This window comes from Nycticebus coucang, chromosome 19 (genome assembly GCF_027406575.1).
Source record: "Nycticebus coucang isolate mNycCou1 chromosome 19, mNycCou1.pri, whole genome shotgun sequence".
In the NCBI taxonomy this organism is placed as follows: Eukaryota; Metazoa; Chordata; class Mammalia; order Primates; family Lorisidae; genus Nycticebus; species Nycticebus coucang.
In genome coordinates, this window is record NC_069798.1 from 64,248,064 (window position 1) to 64,271,666 (window position 23,603).

At 42.0% G+C, this 23,603-nt stretch overlaps 1 protein-coding gene across 2 annotated transcripts in view; it reads right to left on the minus strand.

The window, feature by feature from the left end:
- The window catches only part of CD226 (CD226 molecule), a 61,426-nt gene that overhangs the window by 22,897 nt on the left and 14,926 nt on the right, over positions 1–23,603 (minus strand). The window contains exon 3 of one of the 2 annotated variants that reach the window (XM_053571607.1): positions 4,230–4,577. In XM_053571607.1, coding sequence (XP_053427582.1) covers positions 4,230–4,577 — 348 coding nt within the window. Of the gene's footprint in view, positions 1–4,225; positions 4,578–23,603 lie in introns of both variants that reach the window. The other variant, XM_053571606.1, reaches the window with a different exon arrangement.

Consider the following 23,603-nt stretch of genomic DNA (forward strand, 5'->3'; position numbering starts at 1 on the left):
AATTCTACCAACATTCAAAAAAGAATTACTACCCATCCTTTTGAAATTTTTCCAAAACACAGAACCAGGGGAAACATTTCCCAACTTATTTTATGAAACCCGTTATCACTCTGATTCCAAACTGAAGACACTAAAGGCAGTAAAAGCACAGGCCAGCATTCCTACTGAACACAAATCAAAACTCCTCAGCAAAAATACTACCAAACTAATTCAGCATCACAGTAACAAGACCATATTCCATGAGCCACTGGGATTTATCCCTGGGATGCAAGGATATTCCCACATATCCATGTCCATCGGTGTAAGATACCACATTAAAAAATGATATACAAAGACCACATACCATTAAGATACATGTAGAAAAAGCATTAGGCAACATTACACATCATTGTATTATTAAAAACTCTCAGCAAATTGGTACAGAAGGAACTTATCTCAACATCATAAAGGCCGTACATGAAAAATGCACATCTACTATCAGATTCAACAGTGAAAACTAAAAAATTTTCCTCTAAGATCAAGAACAACATAAGGATGTCCACTCTCAACACTTCCACTCGACATATTACTAAAATCCCTTGTCAGAGCCATTAGACAAGAAAGAAAAAAAGGCATCCAATCTGAAAAGGAAGAAGAAAAATGATGTCTGTTTCAGACAACACGATCACATACATATACTCCCTAAAATGCCACCAAAAAAAAAAAAAAAACCTGCTTAGACTAAAAAATGAATTCAGTAAAGTGGCAGAATACAAAATCAATGTTCAAAAATCAATTGTGTTTCTGTTTGCAAACAAACTATCCAAAAAGGAAATTAGGAGAACAACCCCATTGACAATAGTGCCAAGAAGAATGAAATACTTCGGAATGAATTTGACCCAAGATGTGAGAGACCCAGATGCTGAAAGTTCTAAAACAACTGACTCTTGAATACGGCTTTGCCACCTTTGCTCAAGAATCATGAGTGGTTTTCCTCGAGTATTATACAAGATACAGAATTCCACCAACTTTCACCTAATTCTATATTAATTCATAACTCAGACTCTCTGTCTCAGCCCCGCTGTTTGATTGCAGCCATCTCCAGGGCCTGCAGATCTTGTCACTGTCACTTTGTGTCACTCCCCACAACCTGTTTTATACTGTTCCTCCATTCTCATCATGACGCCCCATGTGAAACCTGGCGGTTCACCTGCGTGGCCTCTTTGCTAGAAGGAGATTGTATAGGACCTGAGTGATTATACTTAGCAGTGGCGAACACAAGTTGGCTCAAAACTCAGCTCCTCCACAGCTTTCTGTGAGAGCTGATTTCAAATTTTCTTTGTCTAATGTTCTTTTCATCATCAATAAGCTCAGTTTAAACAAGAGAAATCTGCACATCATTTTGTTAATAATAAGAGACTTCTACTTTTAAGTAGATTTTAGAAACCTAAAATATTTCTTTTATGACTGATGAAAATCTGGAGAATATTGAAGAGGGTAAAAAATTATTTTGGTTACTATATCAGTAGACACATATATCCCCCTGTTCCCTGCCGTGGATCTAGACAAGTTTCAAATTCAGAAATGTCCATCTAGAACTACAGTATTTCAAAAGTGCAGGGAAGCCCTCCTGTGTGGATGTATCTATGTGTGTGTATGATTCTCAGAGTCCTAAAATCTTCAGATTGTCTACTATACCCTATAAAAGAAGCGGATGGGAACTAACAAAAGCGAGCACAGCCATTTATAAACAATCACCTTTCCTTTGACAGTTAAAATAAATTAAAGCTGCACCACATCTTATACCTGTCTCTCTGCTTTAATATCTACATCGATTTTTGACCAAACAGCCTCAAGACTTGAAATGATCAAATTGCACCAGAGAAAACACAGACGATCTATTTTGTTTTGTGTCTAATTTTTTTATATTCAATCATTCACTTATAATAATTGAAAAAAAGGAATTAGACCGACACATGCAATCAATGGCTTTCATCTTCCGTCAATTATAACTTTTTGCTAATGGGTATAAGTCCTGGTTGATGCTCCTTCAATCTGCCGACTGAGCGTCAAAAAGCTGTTTGCAACTGTTCAAAAACACATGCACACTATCAATATTAACCTTTACATTTAAACATCTTCATTTCCTTGGCAGGTGTCTGACATTGTTCATAATTTATGTACAGAGAAATAGTTCTGTGCAAGAAACTTGGTCATGTTTGGTCAAATGCATGACATTTTATTAATTAGTAAGAGTTAAATAATTATACCTATTAAAAATCTATTACCCTCACTTTCTCCATGACTCAAGATGCTTATAATTGCTTTTTCATTATATAACGGACAGGGGCTTAATTTCATATGTGTTTGAAAATGATTCTTCGCGACATATTTCTGAATAGAACATTTTCTTGCCTTGGTCTGTAAGAAAATGTTAGTGTCTGTTTTCACCCTTTCTTTTGGCCAAAAAACACTCTGTACCACAAGGACTTTTTAGGTAGTAGAAATATTCTGTATGTTTTAAGGACTAGAGTCAACATTTAAAATGAGGAACCTCTGCTAACTGTTCCTCCCCCAATGACTCCAGGCACACCACGCTTTTGCATCAGCTTTTAGCTTCACCGTATGCCTCACTCTGGGTTCCTACTATCATTAAGAGAAACAAAGAAGGTTTGATGTGGTGAAGGTGATTCTGCATAAAAGAAAAAAAAACTGCCACCCTTGGCAAGCGTCCCCTTTGTTACACACAGCTGCTGCAGCAGAGGCTGCTGTGTGTACGAAACCTTTCCTTCCTCATTTCCAATGCAGGAAGAAACACCAGTCAGCAACAGGAGCAGAGCGTGAGGAGGTATCATATGAAGGGGGGAGTGAGGAAGGAAGGAAGGAAAAAAGGAAGGGAAAGGAGGGAGAAAGAGAAAAGGAGAACGAAGCGAAATGAAATTCCTACCACTACAAAAATATAAATTATTGTCCCTGACACATCTTTGACGGGGAGAAAGCTTGCCCAGAGGCCGAGCTGGGGGCTGAGATTGCTCCTTCACACTCACTGCAATACAGGCCTCTATAAAGACTCTATGTGAGCCTTTCTGTATTAAAAAAATTTTTTCTTCTATAAAAAAAAAAATCACTTTTTTTTTCAGTCTTATACAAGGGTGGATCTAGGTCTTGTGGGGCCTGAAGTTCTCACAGTTAGGGCTTCATTGTGGCAAAGGAGACAAATTGCTATCACCAAAGTAGTGCAGTGCCTTGGTGAGCCTGCCCAGCTGGAACCCCTGGTCAGTTTCGTTAGCTGTAAGGTCAGCCTATTTCTATGCCTATGCTTGAAAATGACAGAGGCAGCTCACGCCTGCAATCCTACCACTTTGGGAGGCCAAAGCATAGGGATGGCTTGAGGCCAGGAGCCAGAGCACCCTGAACAAGAGCAGGGTCCTGTCTTGACAAAAAATCAGCCTAGCATGGCGGTGTGCACCTGTTACCTGTAGTCCCAGCTACTCCAGAGGATGAGGCAAGAGGATTGCTGGAGCCCAGGAATGTGAGGTTGCAGTGAGCTATGATGAGGCCACTGCACTCCAGCCTGGGCTACAGAGAGACTGGCTGAAAACAACCCAACAAAAAAACCCAACTGAGGCGAACAAGGCTTCGATCTGGCAAACTGGAGACCACATCATTAAATGTTCACTGAATCCCACTGAAGTCTGCACAGATGCAGGCCTGGCTCTGTCTTGCCATCACTCAGGACATCCAGGGATTCTAACACCATCACAACCATGAAATGTTAATGTAACTGAAAACAGAGGTATTAGCTAAAACACACAGGCTGGGGATACCCCGGGTTTTTCATACTTAACTAATTTTTTTTTTTAATTTCAAAAACGTATCAGATGAGAAAACAGGGAAGATTTGTATTAGTTGTGATTGCTAGATTTGTGAGATAAAGAAATGCTAAGTACTGGGCGGCGCCTGTGGCTCAAAGGAGTAGGGCGCCAGCCCCATATGCCAGAGGTGGCAGGTTCAAGCCCAGCTCTGGCCAAAAACTGCAAAAAAAAAAAAGAAAGAAAAGAAATGCTAAATACTAAAATTTAGTAATGGCCAAATCATCTAAATTCAACCATTCAAAAAAAATTGTTAAACATGAGTCACATCAGTGGACACGTTTACCACAAATGGAAAGCCCAGCAGAGGCTACTGCACAGTGGCTGGCTATTTGCATGTCGAAGGCCTGTGGATGTCTCCACGTATTACTCACTCACCAGCCGTGATGGTCAATCTCATCACCAAGGTGTCATTCTCTCCTGTGCTGGCCTGGAAACAGCAGCGGTAAAGTCCCGAGTCGGAGGCTGTGACGTTGGGAATGATGATGAAACTCCTCCTGCTTCCCTGCGTGCAGGTGGTTGATACTTGTCTTCGGTACTTTGAGGTGTAATTTCTGCCTTGGAGGAAATTGCAGCAAGTCAAGCGGTCGATCTGACGGGGCTGGATCTTCTCCCAGGTAACCTGCTGCACGGACCACTTCATTTGAAGCTGACAGGTGAGTGTGACGTTTTCTCCCGGTTCTGAGACTATGTGGCTAATCAATGGCTCAGCTATCTCAAAACTATCTGAAAAGAAGGAGAAAATGATTAGACTTAGTCTGTCAGGTTTTTGCACAGGGAAGTGGAAGGCAGAGAACTCTATCCAAATGACTGGGAATGCTAGTTAGCACAGTTTCATTGATTGTAAATAATACATTTACAGCACAATTTTGTAAGAGAAAGGAATTTGTTTTAAGGCTTGGAGGTAACCAGAAAAGAGGATATGATTGTTCACACGTGGTTCCTTCAGTGTTACTTGGTGAACTGTGTTATGAGAAACGTAACCAAAACCCCTGCTGCTTTTTCTTGGTAGTGATCGTACTAAGAGGTTCAATCATACAATAGAGCCGTCCTGCAACAATGCTGGGCAGGCGACTCAAGCACTGGCTTTGAGCATCAAATTTCCAGATTATAATCACCCTGAGTCATATTTTAATGTTCATAAAAAGAGATGCCAATTTATTTCCATTGAATATGTACTTAAACTCATTTTTCACAGGATTGTCTTGTAAACCGGTAAAGTAGGGACCCACGTGTGGTAGGAAAATCCTCCGATATTACTTTCCTGGAGACGTTTCTGGAATTCCTGGCACAAAGTACTTAGTAAATTATCCCCAAATATCTAAGTCAGCCGATCTTGTAGTGTGTTTTGGAAACCCAAGCACACTGTGTCCCTTTCAGGGATCTGCAAGGTGGAACCTATTTTCATAGTAATGTTAAGATATGGTTTAACTTGATCACATTTTTTCACAAGCATACAGGAGATATTTCCAGAGGTTCTGATGGCTAAAGGAATGTGTGCTTGAAAATTCCTGTGTTTACCAGAATGTTTCTCACAGCACAATTCACAACTGCAAAGCTGAGGAATCATAAAAAACTTACAAAATGTTGTATATGTATACCATGGGGTAATACTCAGACATAAGAAATGAATACTGTTACAACAATCTAGATGAAAGTGGAGACCATTCTTTAAGTGTAGTGTTGCAAGAATGGGAAAACAAACCTCCATGTGCTCACAATTAAATTGGAATTAACTGATCAGCACTCATGTGCATGGATGGAAATAAAACTCAACAGCAATCTAACAGGTGGGAGATGGGGGGAGGGGACACCTAACACCTACAATCTACACTTATAACTTTGACTCAAGTAGTATAAAAGCAATCCAAAACATCTAAATTAAAAAAAAAAAAAGAAAATTCCTGTGTTTTAAATTTTGCTCAATGTTAATTTCTAATATGGTAAACATGACAGATACAGCCTGTCGTCCTTGGGGGTCCTCAATAATCCTAAAACCAAAAAGTTGGGAACCTGATCCAAAGAATAAACTTCAGGAACTATTTCTCAAAATTAAGATAGCCCAGAGGTGTAACATACGGATCTGTTTACTTGAGGTCAACACTTTCCTTCATCTGGTATCTTCGCTGCTACCAACAGAGAATTCTGAAGGAGGCTGGGGCAGTGATGGTGTCGCGAAGCTCAAGGGGGACTAAGAAGGGTTGCAAAAAGGGACAGACCGTCTGTCATTTTATCTACATGACAGTTTTGCTCAGGGGTGACCCAGGAGCCACTGTCTTGACTTATAATAAAATACGTAAGGGGCGGGGGGAGCAATAGAGAGAAAGATGGAGGGAGAGAGAGACAGAGAGAAAGAAGGGAAATGTGGCGACAGGCAGGAAGGACAGGGGAGGGAAGGGGGATGGAATAGGAGCCAAAAAAAGGAGGTATCACATTTGACAAAAGGGCGAGATTACATCTAAAACACAGTAAGACAAGCTGTCTCTACTAAAATAGAGCACTGTGATAGTTTCTTCTCAACCAGAAACCAGCTTCTTATCTTCTGTGTGTGGCCCAAGTGTCAAAATGTTGTAAAGAGAAAACCAAGGCCCTCCAGTTTCTCCTCTAGAAAAACTACACAGCCGCTCCCCAGAGTTAACACCTCACCCACATGACAAGCAGACAGACGGCGTTTCATCTCTAAGCAATAAACCAATCCAAGGAAAGAGAAGGAGGGAGGACATTCATGAGAAAAGGATAGTGAGGAAATAAGAGCTTAAAGGAAACAAAAGGGAAATTAAGACAAAGGAAGACGTGGAAAAGAAAGAAAGAAATGAGAGACAATATGAAGAAAAGGCTAAAGCAGATACTTGCACACCGTGTGGAAAAAATGAAATGATATAAAAGAAACGGGGGAAAAGGAAAACTTTTCCTTGAGCCCTCCTGAGCCCCGGCAGTGAGTGGCCGCTGGCCTGGGCACGGCGGGCGGGGCTGTGTCCCCGGGGCTCTCAGGCTCAGCGTTCTGCTACCGTCATCTTTCTGGGCTTCCTCTATCTGCCCAGCTAAGTAAAACCTGCTCTGAGCAAGCAACCCCATGTACCTATGGACCAAGGTGTAGGGTGGGTCCTGTCTGAGGAGTGTCTACATTTTCACAAAGGACAGCTGCGGGGAGCAGTGGAGGGACCTCCGCTGAGGAGTGGCCAGACCTGGGGGCACTGAAGGAGCCAACTTCAGAGAAGCAGGTGCAGGGAGTTCGTGTCAGAGGCTCCATATGAGGACCCAGATCCACCTGCTGAGAAACTCAGATGAAAGCCGAATGAGGTGGGACCCCCAACCCCAGAGCGGGTGGCTTGAAAGCACCTGAGGGCCCCAACTTACCCTTCCTGAGCAGAATAACTGGTTGGTGTCAGATGGAAATGGAACCCCACAGGGGGTCCGCAGGGCCTGCCACACCTCAGACATTGCTTGAGGCTGTGGGGAGCCTGGGTCCTCCTGTATAACCTGACACAAGGCTGCTCCAAACCACCCAGCCAGCAGGGAGCCCCTGCCAAACAAAACCCCCCAGCATCCAGACAAACTCGCTCAGAACTGGAAAATGGATGTCTATATAATCCTTAAATCCAGTCATAATTCCTTCAAATTATTAAGGGACCAAGATGTATTTAATTTTTGGGAAGAAAAAAGGTTTGATTTGAATTTAATACTAGAATAGAAACAAAAATGATAAAAACTAGTTTATTCTACACTTGCATTTAGCTAGCTGTGCATTAATTCTCAGGATTAACAGAGGATGGAGTGGGTTGTATGGACATGATTTGTGTTATAGGATATCCTCGTGAAATACTCTGGGTCTTGTGTCTCACTTTTCTGGCATGATAATAGATCATTCTCGAAAATTATTTCAGTGTTGCATCACTTTCTCTAAGCACGACTTGGTCCCTGGGTGCCCCAGACATTGCTGGGTACACCTGCTCGTCATTCCACGCACAGTCCTTGCACGCCGGCACATCGCCCACTGCCCACCGGCTGTCCTCACTGACCAAGAGCTCTGCAGAATCCTTTACCAACTTTGCCAAACCCTGGATCTTTTCCCTGCCAGCCTATAAGCCCAAACCTCCGTCCTCTGTCCTTAGCACTTAGAATTATGTTTGGCATAAAGTAGAGAAGTCAATTGGTATGTTTTTAATTAAAAAAAAAAAATTTATAATTTCACTTTACAGTCAATATGCAATGTATTTTTATTGATTTTAAGGGTATTTATGTCTATAATAACTCTAAGAAATGTATTTAAAATATTTATAATGCCTAAATAAACCATCAGTTAACAATCACCAGCATATTCAAAGTCACAGAAAGAAACTGATGTTCCCATAGGACCACCTTGGAAATTGCAGCCTCCAAAATAATCAGAACGGATGCTGCTCAGGCCTCCAAATCTAACCACCAACTTAGAGAACTACAAAGAGCAGAGAAATGTGCTCAGTGTCTCCAGGGGAAAGCCCTCACTGGAATACAGTGGACTGAAAGTGACAGTGACAGCAAAGAATGGAGGAGCAAGGGGGACACGAAGGAACCTGTAGGTTTAAGGAGACCTAAGAGGCACCTTAGACAGTTACAATACGTGAAACTAGGATAAGGGCGTGTCACAGGACAACTGAGGAACTACCAAGTAGATGCTGAACAATTCTAAGGTATCATTACTGTTTTTCTGGGGATAAGGGGATGAGGCTATCACATTTATATTAAAAAATGAACTCCTCATCTTTAGAAGTTCAGGCCTAAATAGTTACAGACAAGATAATGTATCAGCTGGAATTTGTTTCAAAATAATGAAGAGGAGTGTGTGTGAGAAAATAAGAGTAACATTGACTCGAACTTGACAGGTGGTAAAGCTGCGTGATGGTCACACGGAGATTCTTCACACGGAGATTCTTTCTTCTACTCTTTGTGTATATGTCTGAAACTTCCACATCGAAAGGTTTGAAAAGATTCATTTGTACAAGATTTGAGAAGTGAGAGAGCTGCCTACAGGGAAGCCTCTGCTTTGTGACAGGCACTTGGCACGCCCCGTCTCTAATCCTTGTAGCGACATCATCCAATGGGCACTAACTCATGTGCCTGTGTTACTTATGAAAAAGCAACGCTTGGGTAGCCTCCCCCAGGAGCTGTGCTGGCAAACAGCAGAGTCAGAAATCAAACAAATTTATTTGGGTTTAAAAGCCCACACATTTTTCATGGCAGATTACCTCTAAACTCTCCCCTCTACCACCACCTGCAATCTCTGCCCCTAGGCGGACTCCTCCCTCCCCTCCAAATAGGATTTTTCTCCCAGCCCTGAAAACCAGCTTTGGGTGGACGCTGGGGCGCTGTGCAATCCCTGCTTCTCCTTTCCTGTTCATTCAGAATTCAGGAAGGTGGGTCTCACAAGAGCTTCAACACAGGTAAGTATCCGTGTCCACCATTCAGCCAAGACTGCTGATGTCACCAGTGATCCTGACCGTGAACTCCGGGTGTCCAGCCCTCCAGGAATCTCCCTACCACTTGATTTCTGTGACAAGGCACCTTCCTGCTTCTCCACTCTCTTTTCTAACCTCCCTCCACTGTCTCCAATAGGCTTTCTCTTCTTCGGTTGGTCCTTTTAAAACAGTGGTTCTCAACCTTCCTAATGCTGCGGCCCTTTAATACAGTTCTTGTGGGTTGGGACCCACAGGTTGAGAGCCCCTGTTTTAAAATGTGGCTGTGCTCAGGGCTCCAGCACTTTTCTGTCTCTACACTCCATTCCTGGGCACCCACCCACCCGCACTCCAGAGTCAGCCATCCCTTATGTGTGGATGATGTGAAATCATTATTGCCTGCTCAGCCAGACCTCCCCCCAGGACTCCTAAGGCAAGAAACAAAAACTTGCTCTGAGGAGGTTTAAAACAGACTGAAAATTAAATAGCCCAGAATTGCCCTCAGCCATCTGCAGGAGCGCTGTCATTACACCAGCTAATTAGAAGTGATGGCAGCCCTAGCTTCCGCATTCCCAACTGTGCCTAGACAATAAACGTGCTCAGCTGAGAACTCTTCTAAAAACTCTTAATAGTGACCTACATAAATGCAAAATAAAATGTTGACTACATGATGACTAAGGAGGGATTCTACAGTAGCCTGAGAAAAAGCTCTCAAAACTAAGTAAGCAAAAGAAACAGCCATGCTAATCCCCAGGTCCCGGCAGGCAGCAAGGTGCTGAAGGTGGAGAAACAGCACTCCTGAAGGTCATGGAGCTCAGCGAGTGGGGGAGCCAAGAAGGAGCACAGGCCAAAAGGCAGTTTCCCCAGAGGAATTTTGGCCCCCTCGGGGCTCTGCCTGTGAAAAGGATGGTCATGGCAGACACAGAGCTGAGGAGGAGTCAAGTGGCTTTGCACAGAACCCAAACAGGGGCCAGCAGGAACCTTTAACCTAGAACATGTCAGCCTTCGCGGGAAGGCGTACCACGGAGACTCCTGCCTAGCCCTATAAACTCACTGTTGTGAGCTCATTTCAAATGCAGAAAGCAATGAAAGTATTGGATGGCACTTCTCTAAAACATTGTGACCCTCGTGGCCAAGTCTGGGGACATCAAGGGCTGAATTCTGTCCTTCCCAACTCCCATGGTAAAGTCCTAACCTTCCGTGCCTCGGATGGTGATCTGATTTGGAAATAGTCATTGCAGATGTGATCAGTTAAGGCAGGGGGGCCCTCATTGGATAGGAGTCGTGTCCTTATATAAATGGGAAATGTGAACACAGACAGGCAGGGAGAGGGGTGCTGCTTCCACAAAACACGTCACATCAAAGATGACCAGACACAGCCGGAGCCTGGAGCCGACCTTTCCTCCCAGCCCTCGGAGGACCCAGCCTGCTGACCCCTTCCTCTCAGACCCACAGCCTCCAGAGCCGCAAAAGAAAGAGAATACATTTTTGTTCTTGAAGCCCCCAGATTTTGTTATAGCCACTTTAGGGTATGAAGGCAAGTTTATGGATCATCAGGACCACATTCTGGATACAGTCTGGACTTGTCAGAACCTACCAGGAGCAGCAAGAGAGCCCTGCGAAGGAGACCCACAGTCCTCACATGCCCCTCCCCACGCACTGCCACGGGCTTTCATTCAAAGTGCAGATAAAAGGGAAAGGTTTTTTGTGTGTGTGTGTAGTTTTTGATAAAAGGGAAAAGAACCAAAGGAGATAAAAGAAAATAAGCTAAAAGATTGCTTGACTGAAAGGCACAGATAAGGTGGGAGGAATGAGAGCACAGGAAAAAGATAAAAACACACCCTGACAAGTCATCCTGAAGGCAGGCCAGGCAAGGCCACTTGTTTAAATGAAAAAGAAAAGGCGGCTCAATCAGGCGAGCATGTCCAGATGGCAAATCAGAGATTCAGACAGAAAATACGCGTATGAAGGGAAGGTTGCCAGGATGTCCAAGATGTGGTTCTCCTGTTCAAGCATGGAAGAGCGGACGGCTTTCCCCGCAGGCCTGGGCAGATACAAGTCACCTGAGTCACAACCCACCGCCGGACCCCACAGCGCAGACACCAGGCAGCCCCCAGGGCAGCTTCACCTGCTCCTGAAGCTTGAGACTGCATAAAAGGCAATCACGGAGCTGCGCCCTGTGACTTTTGTTCAGTTTCTAATTATTAAAAAAATAATAACTTTCTCTCCACCCTGGTATAAGAGAAAGATACTTTGTATTGTCCATATCATAACGTGTGCTGAAACACAGAAAGAGTCTAACTTTTGAACAATTCTGCAGTTTCTCCCAACCAGAAAAATAATGGGATGTAAAAATTTTAGAAACAGGTAGTACATTTCTGAGGTCTTGTAAAAGGAAAAGATGGCAACACAGCCTAAGAGCATTGATTTGCTTTCTACTAAAATGTTACCAATTGGCCTTCCAGATTAGGAAACAATGTACTCTTTCTGCATGGTAGGTTTTTAACAGAAAAAGAGCAAGAAATTAATCCTGTCTCTACTCGTTCTGTCCAAGAGAATAGATTATATTAGTGAACTGTCCCTGCAGACTACATTATAAACATTTTGTCTCATATCCTTAAACAAAATTTTAGTGTATTAAAAAAAAAAAGCTCTGATCAAACCCCACCCAAATAGGGTGGACCTGCCTAAAAGAATCAACCCCCTACCCTCTCCCACCAGATGTCCCACCCAGGAAAGGTAAATGGGCCACCCCCACCCCACAACAGATGCCCAACCCAGGAAAGGGAATGTCCCAGTCCCCACCTTCCTGACCTTCAAACCCCTTTCTTCATTCCCCATATGTGGATTTCTTCTCTGCCTGGCTCGAGATCCTCTGCACCTGCACCAGGCGGGTGGAATGAAGCCATTTTAATTGCACTAATCCGGCCTGTTTTCCTTTTGTCTCGTGCCTCTGAATAATCTTGCACCTTTGGCTCCGTAACCATTCATGAAGAGTCCTACTATGCGCCAGCACCAAATGCATTACCTATGCTAACGTCCCTGCAGATCAATCACCCAGGCTGTGAAGGCTAGAGACATCTTCACCTCGGCAGGGGACCAGGGAGCCACACTCAAACCAGACCCTAACAGTTTTCACAGGCTGGATTTCACAGAGGCAAGTTAGGCTCCAAGGAAGCCCCTACTCCTAGACATCTTTTTTTCTGATGCCTTAAGTCCTATAATTAGAAATCAATTTCTGTACATGTCCTTGTTAAAATGCATATAAAATTTTCAATTCCTGGCAGGCACCAACACATTAGTGTGAAATCGTCCATTTCATTGTTTTCCAAGTGGAAGGAAAGGAAAGTGTCCCCTAAGAGAGTGGCCTGGGAGAGACCTGCTGGGGCGAGGAGAGAACCAGAGGCCAGGCTGGTCAGAGCCACTGTGGGGGCTCCGCTGGGCAAAGGGCAGGAGGGCAGAGACACAGAGTGTGTCCTGTGTGTGCGGGGTCCCACGTCAGGTGGGAGACCTAGACAGGAAGACGGATTGAGAATAGGAGGCAATGACATTTTATTTTCTTTTTCCTTCCTTCATTCAACATGTATTAATTCATTTGATAACAATTACTGAACACAAACAGAGGCTTTAGAAACTCCCCCAGGGAGGCCCATCTGCAGAGACCCTGGGATAGAGAGCTGTGAGTCTGCTGTTGCCCGACTCTGGGCTCACTAAGGTTTGCCAAAAGTCTCTAACCAAACACAAGAATATTTGCCAGAAGAAAATCTGCTCAGAACCCCAAACCCAATGCGTCTGCTTGCCTGAGCCTGGTGCCTTTAGAGAGACCTGCTCAGCTCGCTCTGCTCCTCTGCTAGTGATTTCCATCTGAGTCGCTGTTTTAGTATTGACTTCGTCCCATTTCTTAGGGAAAAGAAGAAAACGGCACACTGCACGCACCTGCACACAGACGTAGGCTTACAGACTGCCACTTCCATCAGAAAAAAGGTGTCATGAAACTAAGTTAATTGCAAAATCGAGTTCTTAAACATACTGCTCAGTCAGGAGAAATATGATTTATTTTTCTTTTTTGGGTTCTATTTCAGAGGATGGTGAATATAGTAATAAGAGGGCATTGTCTATTTCAAACTTGCAAAGCATATATATTTCATATGTTCTTACCACAAAAATTAAGTATTTGAGGCAATGAATATGCTATCTTGATTTGATTATTCCACAATGAATTCGTAAGTGATAACATTACTTGGTACCCCATAAAATTCTACAATTATAAATTATCAATTTACAGTTAAAAAAATAACAATTAAAAAAGTAAACAGCTTTTTGGTAGACCCCGTTACTCTCTCTGGGCCGGGTCAGAGTCCGTCTCCCAGGACCCAACCCCACCAACCTCTCGGCCACTGACCCCTTCAGCTCTTTCTTCTCACACTTTCGTAGGACTGTGTGTAACAGCCGACGGCTCCTGCAGGATATAATCTGCTGTGTTTCCTGTTTGTGGATATGTCTTGCTTTTCTCAATCATGCTGAGTTCTGTGGAGTTCATAATACTTTCTAAAATACTTGTTGCTTGTTATCCCATCATGTTTCAAAAGTTTTCGGAGTAATCGTATAGTGAATTGTACTTATTTTAATTTGAGGAAGAACTCCATGTGATACCTTGTACATATTTGATAGCTGGACAACACTCACAAATCCATTTATTACACATGTGGGAGTTAAACACAGCATCACAGAAACCTGCGAGACAGAAAGAAGGGCTGCGAAACCCGGGGCAGCAAACACAGCTACAAACCAGACTGGGTGACAATAGGAGACTTAGTTACTGGAGGTCCTGGTGTTTTTTTCAGCTGTACTACTAACATAGCCCTCTAAATTAGCTCTGCTTCTAGCCCCTTTTCCCTCCAATGCAAATTGCATCCCAAACCACGATGATAAAATGCAAATAAGATCAAGCTACAGCTATTCTTTAAAAGATTTGCGTTCCACATTGTGTATCAAATTATCACATTGTACCCCATAAAGGTATACAGTTATGCTTTAATAAAAATTTAGTAAAAAAATGAATAGTGCATATAAAAAGACTTTGTATGAAGAATGCCAAAATCCTAACATAAGGACATCAAAAAATAATTGAAAAGAATCCTCTGCATGGAGGCTGGGCAGATTTTATCTGATAAGAGAAGACTTAGTACATGGAAGTTGCGTTGCGTCTTTTGAGTAGTAAAAATATCTCACCTGGGCTGTTTAACATCTTTCTCTTTTCATGTGAACCTTTTAAAAAGGCAAGAATATGAATTCAACTGACAAAATAAAAAAAAAAGATTTGGATGTTTACTGTTCTTACTACATGACAAAGCACACATTCTTTAGCAACTCCTTTATGATTTTAGCCCACCTTTGTCTCCAGTTTCATCTTCTGCTAGAATCTGGCCTCGTTTTCCCGAGAATGGCGTAATTGAGCTCCACGAACCTGCCTCGGCCAGCCCAGCGCCCAGAATGCCGTCGCGTACTTCTTCCTCTCCATGCTGGGAAAATTGCTATTTGTCCTGCAAAACCTTTCTGTGGCAACATGTACGTCAATGAGACATTCTCTCCCTCATCTCTAGAAAGGCTGACCACTCCCTCCTCACTTTAACTCCATCCCTCCTCCTGGACTGTCTCGTACTCATCATTGGCCCCATCCCCTGTCAACCCCTCAGGGACAGCACAGCTCCGCTGCATCCCATCTTAGCCACGTGCCAGGCATGTTAAGTTGCCTAGTAAATAGTGTGTGATGAGACGCCATCTCTGAGGACGACAACATGGTATAAATATAGCAAATGGTACCGGGAACCTAAAGTTGGATTTCCCAGTCTGGGGCCCGCATGAGTCCTGGTCTTCACTCCCAAGTTTGTCAGGTGGGAACACAGCAGCAGCTCCCCCGCTGGTCCCACATTCCCCCGGGCACCAGCCAGCACCACAATATTTATGATTTTAATCCCCTCTTTCTGAAGAGCTCCAGGTGTTTTTCAAACCACAGAAAGATCGACAATATTTCTCACAATCCTCTGAGGCAGGAGAGACTGGAATTATTTAGTTCACACTCTAGCGAAGTTAAAATGAAAAATATAACAATATTGAAAATCCAGCGTGAGCGCGACTGTTCACAGGGACAGCTGTAATCATCAGATCTGTCCAAAAAAGCCAACAGTCCAGGAAAGAGGCAGAGAAGTAGCAGCAGGAGGGAAACGCGAGTGTCCACGTCGTGTATTCTGGATTTAAAATGAGATTTGAAGGAGGACGACAGTTAATAATAACGTTACATTTATTCACCGTTCAGCTGGTGCTCTTTATACATGAAAGAAAATGACTGCAAATCTATCCCAGGAAACAATGATTTTTTAAAGAATTATATACTAACGTATGTGAAGATTCCAATATTAGTTAATATAGTGAATATTGGAAAAATCTAAATGTGTAAAAACTTAAAGTTAAATGAATTATGGACAATCACGTCAGTATGTAAACATTGGAAATATTTATGATGTAATGTGCAGAAAAAAATTAGCAGTGATAGCCACACTTTAATAATCAAAAAATATGGGAGCTATGAGCAAAAGCTGAACAGTAAATGAATGGCGAGATGAAATGGAAGAACGGGATCCTGAGCTTTTCCCATTTATTTATTTCACAGACTTTAAATTATGTCTCAGTGTTGCTTTGATATTTTGGGGCTTTGGGTCCATAGTTTTCCAAAGAGGCAGGAGCCCCATAAGGGTGGGTCAACCTCGGTGACTCCAGCCCAAAGAAAAGAGTACAGAAAGAAAAAATAGTAACTTTACAGTAAGGAAATGTGGTACATGAGCCAAGCAATGAAGCTGAGCATTCTCAGGGACGTCATATGGATATTAGATACCCGCTGCCCCCGATACAATGGGATGAAAAGGGCTTCCCTGCCACGGTATTTTTCCCACAATCCCACATTCCCAGTCTAACCGTGATAAAAACTCAGACACATCCCAATGGGAGACATTCTCCAGGATCCTGGGTGAGTATCCTCAAGACTCTCGGGTCCTTAAAACAAGGAGAGACAGAAACTGTTACAGATCAGAGGAGATGAGGACAAGGGACCACCCAATGCCATGCAGTGGCCCGAGTGGACCCTGGAATACGAAGAGGACAATGATGCAAAGTCTGAAGAAACGCACACGAAGTCTAGAGTTTAGTTAATACAGCATCCCGGTTTCAGTCTCTTTGTTTTAGCAAATACGCCACAATAATGGGAGACGTTTGCCACAGGAGATACTGGATAAGGGTGCCTAGGAATGCTTTGTAGTATCTTTTACCACTGTTCTCTAAATCTAAAAGTATTTCAAAATTTGAGGTTTATTAAAAGCGAGGAAAGAGGGATTTGAGCGTCAATAAGGAAAAAGGGAGACAAGACAGATGACAGAGCAGAAGGGATGTTTTTACTGTTCCATGTTGAATGACACAAGAAAACTGAGCTCATCCTTCAGTTGGGGACCACACAGTGGTTGGTTAGGAAAGGGGGACAAAAGTGAGTTATCCCAGTGGAACTGAAGCCATAGATATCAAATCGGTGATGGTGACATGAGTTAGCTCAACCAACTGGTGTATGAAGACAATGTTCATTGAAATTGTCCAACATTCTGTTAGCTAAAAAAATACAAGTTTCTCTTGCCTCCCTTGAGACCAGTCCACCTTGACCAGCATACATTAATCCTATTTTTTATGTAGGAAACACCATAAAATTCAGACAAAGTTTTCACGAGGTGGGTTTGGGACCCTGGAGATGGCTGCAGAGTTCCCATCTTTCCCTTGACACAAGGTAAAGAGCAGAGTGGATTAGAAAGAGCCACTGAAGTCCAGGAGCCTCCCGCCAAAGACTGACGTTCACCCAACTAGAATGTTGAGCTTTTAAATCAGGTTCTGGGGACTGCCTTCTCTTTGGAAGTTGGGACCAAAACAAATTGAAAATGGCCCCTAAAGAGATATTATTCCAAACTGTGTGCAAAGAACAGCTTTAAAGTCGATTCCCAGAGAGTAGGCACAACTGACTGGGCCACCTGCTCATCACCTCGCTCCTCCGTCAGGCCGGTAGCCTCCTTGTACAGATGGGCACACTGATGTCCACAGGTGCTTAGGAAGTCACCCAACATCACCCCAAATGAGGCCACAGTTCTTAACTCTCATCCACCAAAGCAACTGCTCTTTTTACCATGCCCCAAATATTACCTTTGAAGTTATTTTTTGGTCACTTGGCCAAAAAAAAAAAAATAATAATAATAATAATACTTGGGCATAATTTTCTTAAAGGAATAAATATGACTTCATTAACGACACTATTTGAGGGCTGAGAAGGAAAGAGTTACAGATCATGCCGATATGGTGCTTGGTGGAACCAACAATGGACGCAGGAGACACAGGAGGAGGAACAGGTCTGAGGGGAGGCGAAGTTCACGGTGGGACTTGTTAAGGGTAAAGTCCTAAGAGGACTTTTAAGTAAGTAAAGACAGATGAAGATACCAGTAAGTTCGAAGGAGGAGATGTACAAATCTCTATTAGATATCTCCTCGTTATAGATAACAGAGTCCCTCAATGTTGTGGCTTAAAATAACATATTTACTATCTCACACTTGTTGTATTGGGAGTCTGGGAGCAGTATAGTCGGATGGTTCTGACTTGGGGTCTCTCAGGGGTTACAGGCCTTTCAGCCTCCCACTGGGGGAGGATCCACTTCCAGTCCCCCTCTTGTGGCTGCCTGAAGAGTCCTCGCCACACGGCAGCTGGCTTCCCTCTCTCCAGGGCTGCCTCACAAATTATTTTACCAAAATACAATGGAATGTGTCTATAAATATATTACTCACGAATATACTGAACGAAGACTCTTTGCTTACAAAAAAAAAAAAAAATCTCTTAACCATAGTTCTTGGCTGAGAACTTAACGTTTTGCTCAATGGAGTACAGTAAATTCTTCATTTTTTGCATATACTCAAGTCTTTATTTCAACATAATATGGTCAACCCTTATTATGGGAAGGCCATGATTCAGATCCTGGAGACGCCCATATCAGTGGTGGTGTCATGAAGGGAGCAACTGCTTTTTAAATGGTGCCCATTGTATGCTTTTTTGTTTGGTTGTTTATATCCACATGTCTTTTTCTTCCTTAATTTTAAGAAATAATATAAAAACTCCATAAACTGAGATTGTGGTGTCTAGCCTACAAAATTCTTTAAATTTTTTGGATATAAAACTCCTCCCCACTGAGGGGTAGGACAAACCTTACTTCTGACTTGCTGAGGGTTTGGCTTGTATTTCATGTTCCTTATTAAGAAAGATGATGATAATCCAATCTCTAGGTCTGACCTAATAATAATAATGGCAAAAGTTTCTTGATATTTATTATCTCCTTGTCACTATACTAAACGCTTTCATTTCATTTTAATATTTAGAACAATCCGTTGGGACGTATATTACTGCATAATTACTGCATATTACTGAGGTGATTACACTCAGGCCATAGAAGAAAAGAGAAGAAGGGCTGGAACCCCATCACAATGTGAAGATACCATCTCTCTGTCCCTTCTCAGCCAGAGGCGGGTGATAACACAGCACAACCTGCAGCTAGAGAAGAAAGGGCACTTAGGGAACTAATCGCAGCAAACACCTTGATCCACTGTTTCTTATAACTAGACTAATGTGCTCCAAGGCACCAGTGACTCTATTCAGCATGAGTAGAGCCTGAAGGAAAGACCACTGGTGATGGGCAGACTCCTCTGGCACCAGCAAGCAGACAGTGACAGGAGCAGTCCCTGGAGGTGTCATCATGCTTGCTGGGCCAGCACCCGCCTGCAACCTCATCCCTGTCTGTATCCCCTGACCTTTCCAAAAATCCCTGGAGCAGAGAGAGTCAGACATCTCGAGACTACCAAGGTTACCACAGAAAGAAAAATGAACGTGGGAACATTTTAGAACATAGATTGGCAGGGTTTGGGGTTGGGGTAAATCTGTTATTGAGGAGACAAATGCTCCTACAGAATTTATTATTATCACAGATCAGAGATCAAATTATTTTGCCATTTAACTTCCACATTTTTCAAAGTGGGACTAGGACTGGTTTGACTATAATTACAAAACAAAATAAACGTTTTATTTTCTGAACATCTTTTTTTTCTAAGTTAAAAACTGCCTGAAACAACTGCAGGATTTGATTAATTTATGTTTATGCATTTAAGTGTGAATATTCAAAAAAAGTAGATCACCTCAGAGCCTATTTAGTAAACCTATATTTTACTCTCAGAGCAGCAACCCTTGTCAAGCACCATTTAGGTTGCACGTGTGGGGCAGGTCCTGTGAGCAGGCGCACAGGATGCAGTGGGAACCCTCTGCAAGCACAGACCCCACAAGCAGGCAGGAGCCACCAGCATGGAGAACTCTGCTCCTAAGCCTCAGGTATTCCCGTCACATGCGCAGCCTGTGTGTTACCAAGCAAGGGACCCGCCTACGAGAAATGGGAGAAATATCAGATGGGCTAAGTAAGAGAACTGGGGGATTATAGACCACCAGGTTGGAAAAAGAGGAAAGGAAAGATGTTTCTTATTAAAGTCTGAGAGAAGCAAAATGGCGTCCCAAGGTTTCTCTGTCATGTCTGTTCCTCTTAATGATGTTTCTGGAAACAAAGTGAGTTGGGGGAACACATCATTTCTATTAGAGGCATTTCCAAAATTTGGGAAGCTGTCTCATGGTGATCCTATTTTCTTAGCATTATTTTAGAGCAATGATTTAAAATGTCCAGTATTATAAAACTGTCCAAGAATTTGGTTTGTGCATATCATATCAGGAATCTCTGGCTCTGACATTCTGCCTTTCTATACAGTATCCACATGACACGTATAAAACAAGTCTGCGACTCTTAGCACATCCCACGAGTGGGACAAGACCTTTGATTAGCTCCAATCAGCCGCCTCATATTAATACTATTAGCTGTGCGAGGAAGAGAACAAGGGGCTTAAATCAAGTTCATTAGCACGACCAGAAGAGAAACGCACAGCACACACCATACGTCAATTAATCTATTGTGTTCACAACCTAAGGGCAGAATATTTCTTGAACCTGTGGCCAACAATTTCTTGAGATTGTTCTGACCATTTCCAACTTTCTCACTGAAGAGCTACAGAGTTCAGGGTTTGCTCTGGGTCCTATCTGTTGCTCTTTTAGAAAAGCATTTCTGCTGAAAGAAACTGGAAAAAGAAGAAAGAGCAAAATAGACTAGGCTTTTAGCCATTCTTCTAATTGAGAATGACAACCAAAACCATTTCAGTAGCATTCAACTGTCACTCTGTTACTCTCAATAAAATAGAGATGCTCACACTCCAATGGGACTAACATACAAATAACTATCCATAGAAAACCTCGTACACTTAAGACAATGTTCTGAGTTCAGGGGCATACCTGTCTCTCAAAGGAATTCCAATTAATAGGACAAGAGGTTTTGATTCCTCTGAAAGTAAGTTGGCACATGAAAATATCCATGAAATATTTTTGAACTATTTGTATTCTGATTTTCTAAAAAATCCTACTCCAGCTTAAACTGAGGGCAGATTTAACTTTGAAGTATTAGAACTTTACCAGGAGTTGTTCATTTTGGAAGCAGCATCACTGATAATGATACTGTTCAGGGAAATCGAGTCTGATAGTCGTAATTCACAGTGATTCTAAATGGAGGTGAACATTTCACCACTTCATTTTTCATATATTAAAATTCATGACATCTTACTATAAATTACTTTCACGTTGTACCTTCCTTATATTACACTTATAAGTGTATACATACATATATACATACTTAATAGTATGTATATGTTCTTAGGAAATTATGTATATGGTTTTATTGTCTATGAATAAGATTGCAAAATAATTGAAGATTTATAAAGTGATTACTGTGAAAAAGAACACTGGATCTGATGGTGTTTAAAATCTTTGCTACTTGTTTTATTAGTAGAATAAGTAGAAATATACAGAAATGTATAGACATTTTAGTAAATGACCAAAAATTCTGGAGGATGTATTTTCAATCTAATAAAGAAAGTCAGTGTTAAGATAATTAATCCGGGATGTGCAGAAGCTTTTTAAAGCAAGCAGACAGCTATCAGCTGACAGCTATCTTGGGAGAAGATATTCACAGGTTATGTCTCCAACAAAGGTTTAATAACCAGAATCCACAGAGAACTCAAACATATTAGCAAGAAAAGAACAAGTGATCCCATCTCAGGCTGGGCAAGAGACTTGGACAGAAACTTCTCTGAAGAAGACAGGTTCACGGCCTACAGACATATGAAAAAATGCTCATCATCCTTAATCATCAGAGAAATGCAAATCAAAACCACTTTGAGATATCATCTAACTCCAGTAAGATTAGCCCATATCACAAAATCCCCAAACCAGAGATATTGGCGTGGATGTGGAGCAAAGGGAACACTTCTACACTGTTGCTGGGAGTGCAAATTAATACATTCCTTTTGGAAAGATGTTTGGAGAACACTTAGGGATCTAAAAATAGACCTGCCATTCGATCCTACAATTCCTCTACTAGGTATATACCCAGAAGACCAAAAATCACATCATAACAAAGATATTTGTACCAGAATGTTTATTGCAGCCAAATTCATAATTGCTAAGTCATGGAAGAAGCCCAAGTGCCCATCGACCCATGAATGGATTAATAAATTGTGGTATATGTACACCATGGAATATTATGCAGCCTTAAAGAAAGATGGAGACTTCACCTCTTTCATGTTTACATGGATGGAGCTGGAACATAGTCTTCTTAGTAAAGTATTTCAAGAATGGAAGAAAAAGTACCCAATGTACTCAGCCCTACTATGAAACCAATTTATAGCTTTCATATGAAAGCTATAACCCAACTATAGCCCAAGAAGAAGGGGAAAGAGGTGAGGGAGGGGAGGGGGTTGGATGGGTGGAGGGAGGGTGTTTGGTGGGACCATACCTATGGTGCATCTTACAAGGGTACATGTGAAACTTACTAAATGTAGAATATAAATGTCTTAACACAATAACTAAGAAAATGCCATGAAGGCTATGTTAGCCAGTTGGATGAAAATATTTCAAATTGTATATAAACCCAGCACATTGTACCTTATGACTGCATTAATGTACGTAGCTATGATTTAATACAAATAAATAAATAAATAAGATAATTAATCCTTAGGTATTTTTCATTGTGGTAAGGCTGCCCACTTGCTAGAATACATCTGACAGCCACACTAAAATTATAAACACTGGAAGCAGAGATGATATAGAAAAAAAGAAACAGAACTCTTTTCCAGATTACAGTTAGTTCTCAGATAACACTGTTTGAAGTAAGGTTGGAAAGAACAGAGACGAACACGCCTCCTGTGAATGTGTATGTGCCCGACTGCTGGGTACCCTTTTACAAACCCAGAAACTAATTGAAATGGTTACTTCTGAAATATTTAAACTTGATGTTTGCCATTCTCCTGGGCTCTCTTATCTCACTACAAACCCTTTCTCAAAAGTAGGGATGACAGTACACTCTCCTCCCCCTCAAAGCCTGCAATTTAATTTCCCACCTCCATAATTTTAAATATTTTAAAGTCATCATTTTACACTCTCAATTTTCTTCTAGAATTGCCTTCAGTAATGGCTTCCTAACTCTATTATCCTGGAATCACATTTTTCACATTTATGGGTTTGCCTTTTAAAAGCAAAATAAAACAAATGGCCATAAAACTCGGGGCTCAGAGTTGAATCACAAGATGTGCCAAAGCCAGGGGCCGCCATGACAAATACACCCTAATGTGCTTCGATCAAGGTGAAGCTGGTGGCAGTTGTGCTATTTCATCTCAGAGGTATATTGCTGTAGAATAATAGTTAGAAGAAAGCATCTTTTTGTCCGTCAATAGATTCGATTGTATTTAACAGCAAAAGTAATTTACTCACAGACTTAAATTGGAAATCTAAGGGATACATATAAATAAATCACTGATGACCCAAGCAACCACAAATAACCCCCCAGATGGTGATTTGTAATTTATCTGTGATATGCCACATACCAAACTAACAACCTCGCTGTATATGTTGGGAAAAGATTAATTTGGTACATAGTGACTTATGAAATCATATAAGGACAAAAAGAACTGTAAATAATAGCATTGAAGAATGCTCCAGTCCTCAGGAATAATTTAGTATGAATTGACCATCTCCCCATCCCTCATTTCTCTCTACTGAAATACAGTTTGGACCCTGAAAATGAAATATGTCTTCTTAAAAAATTAAAAATAAA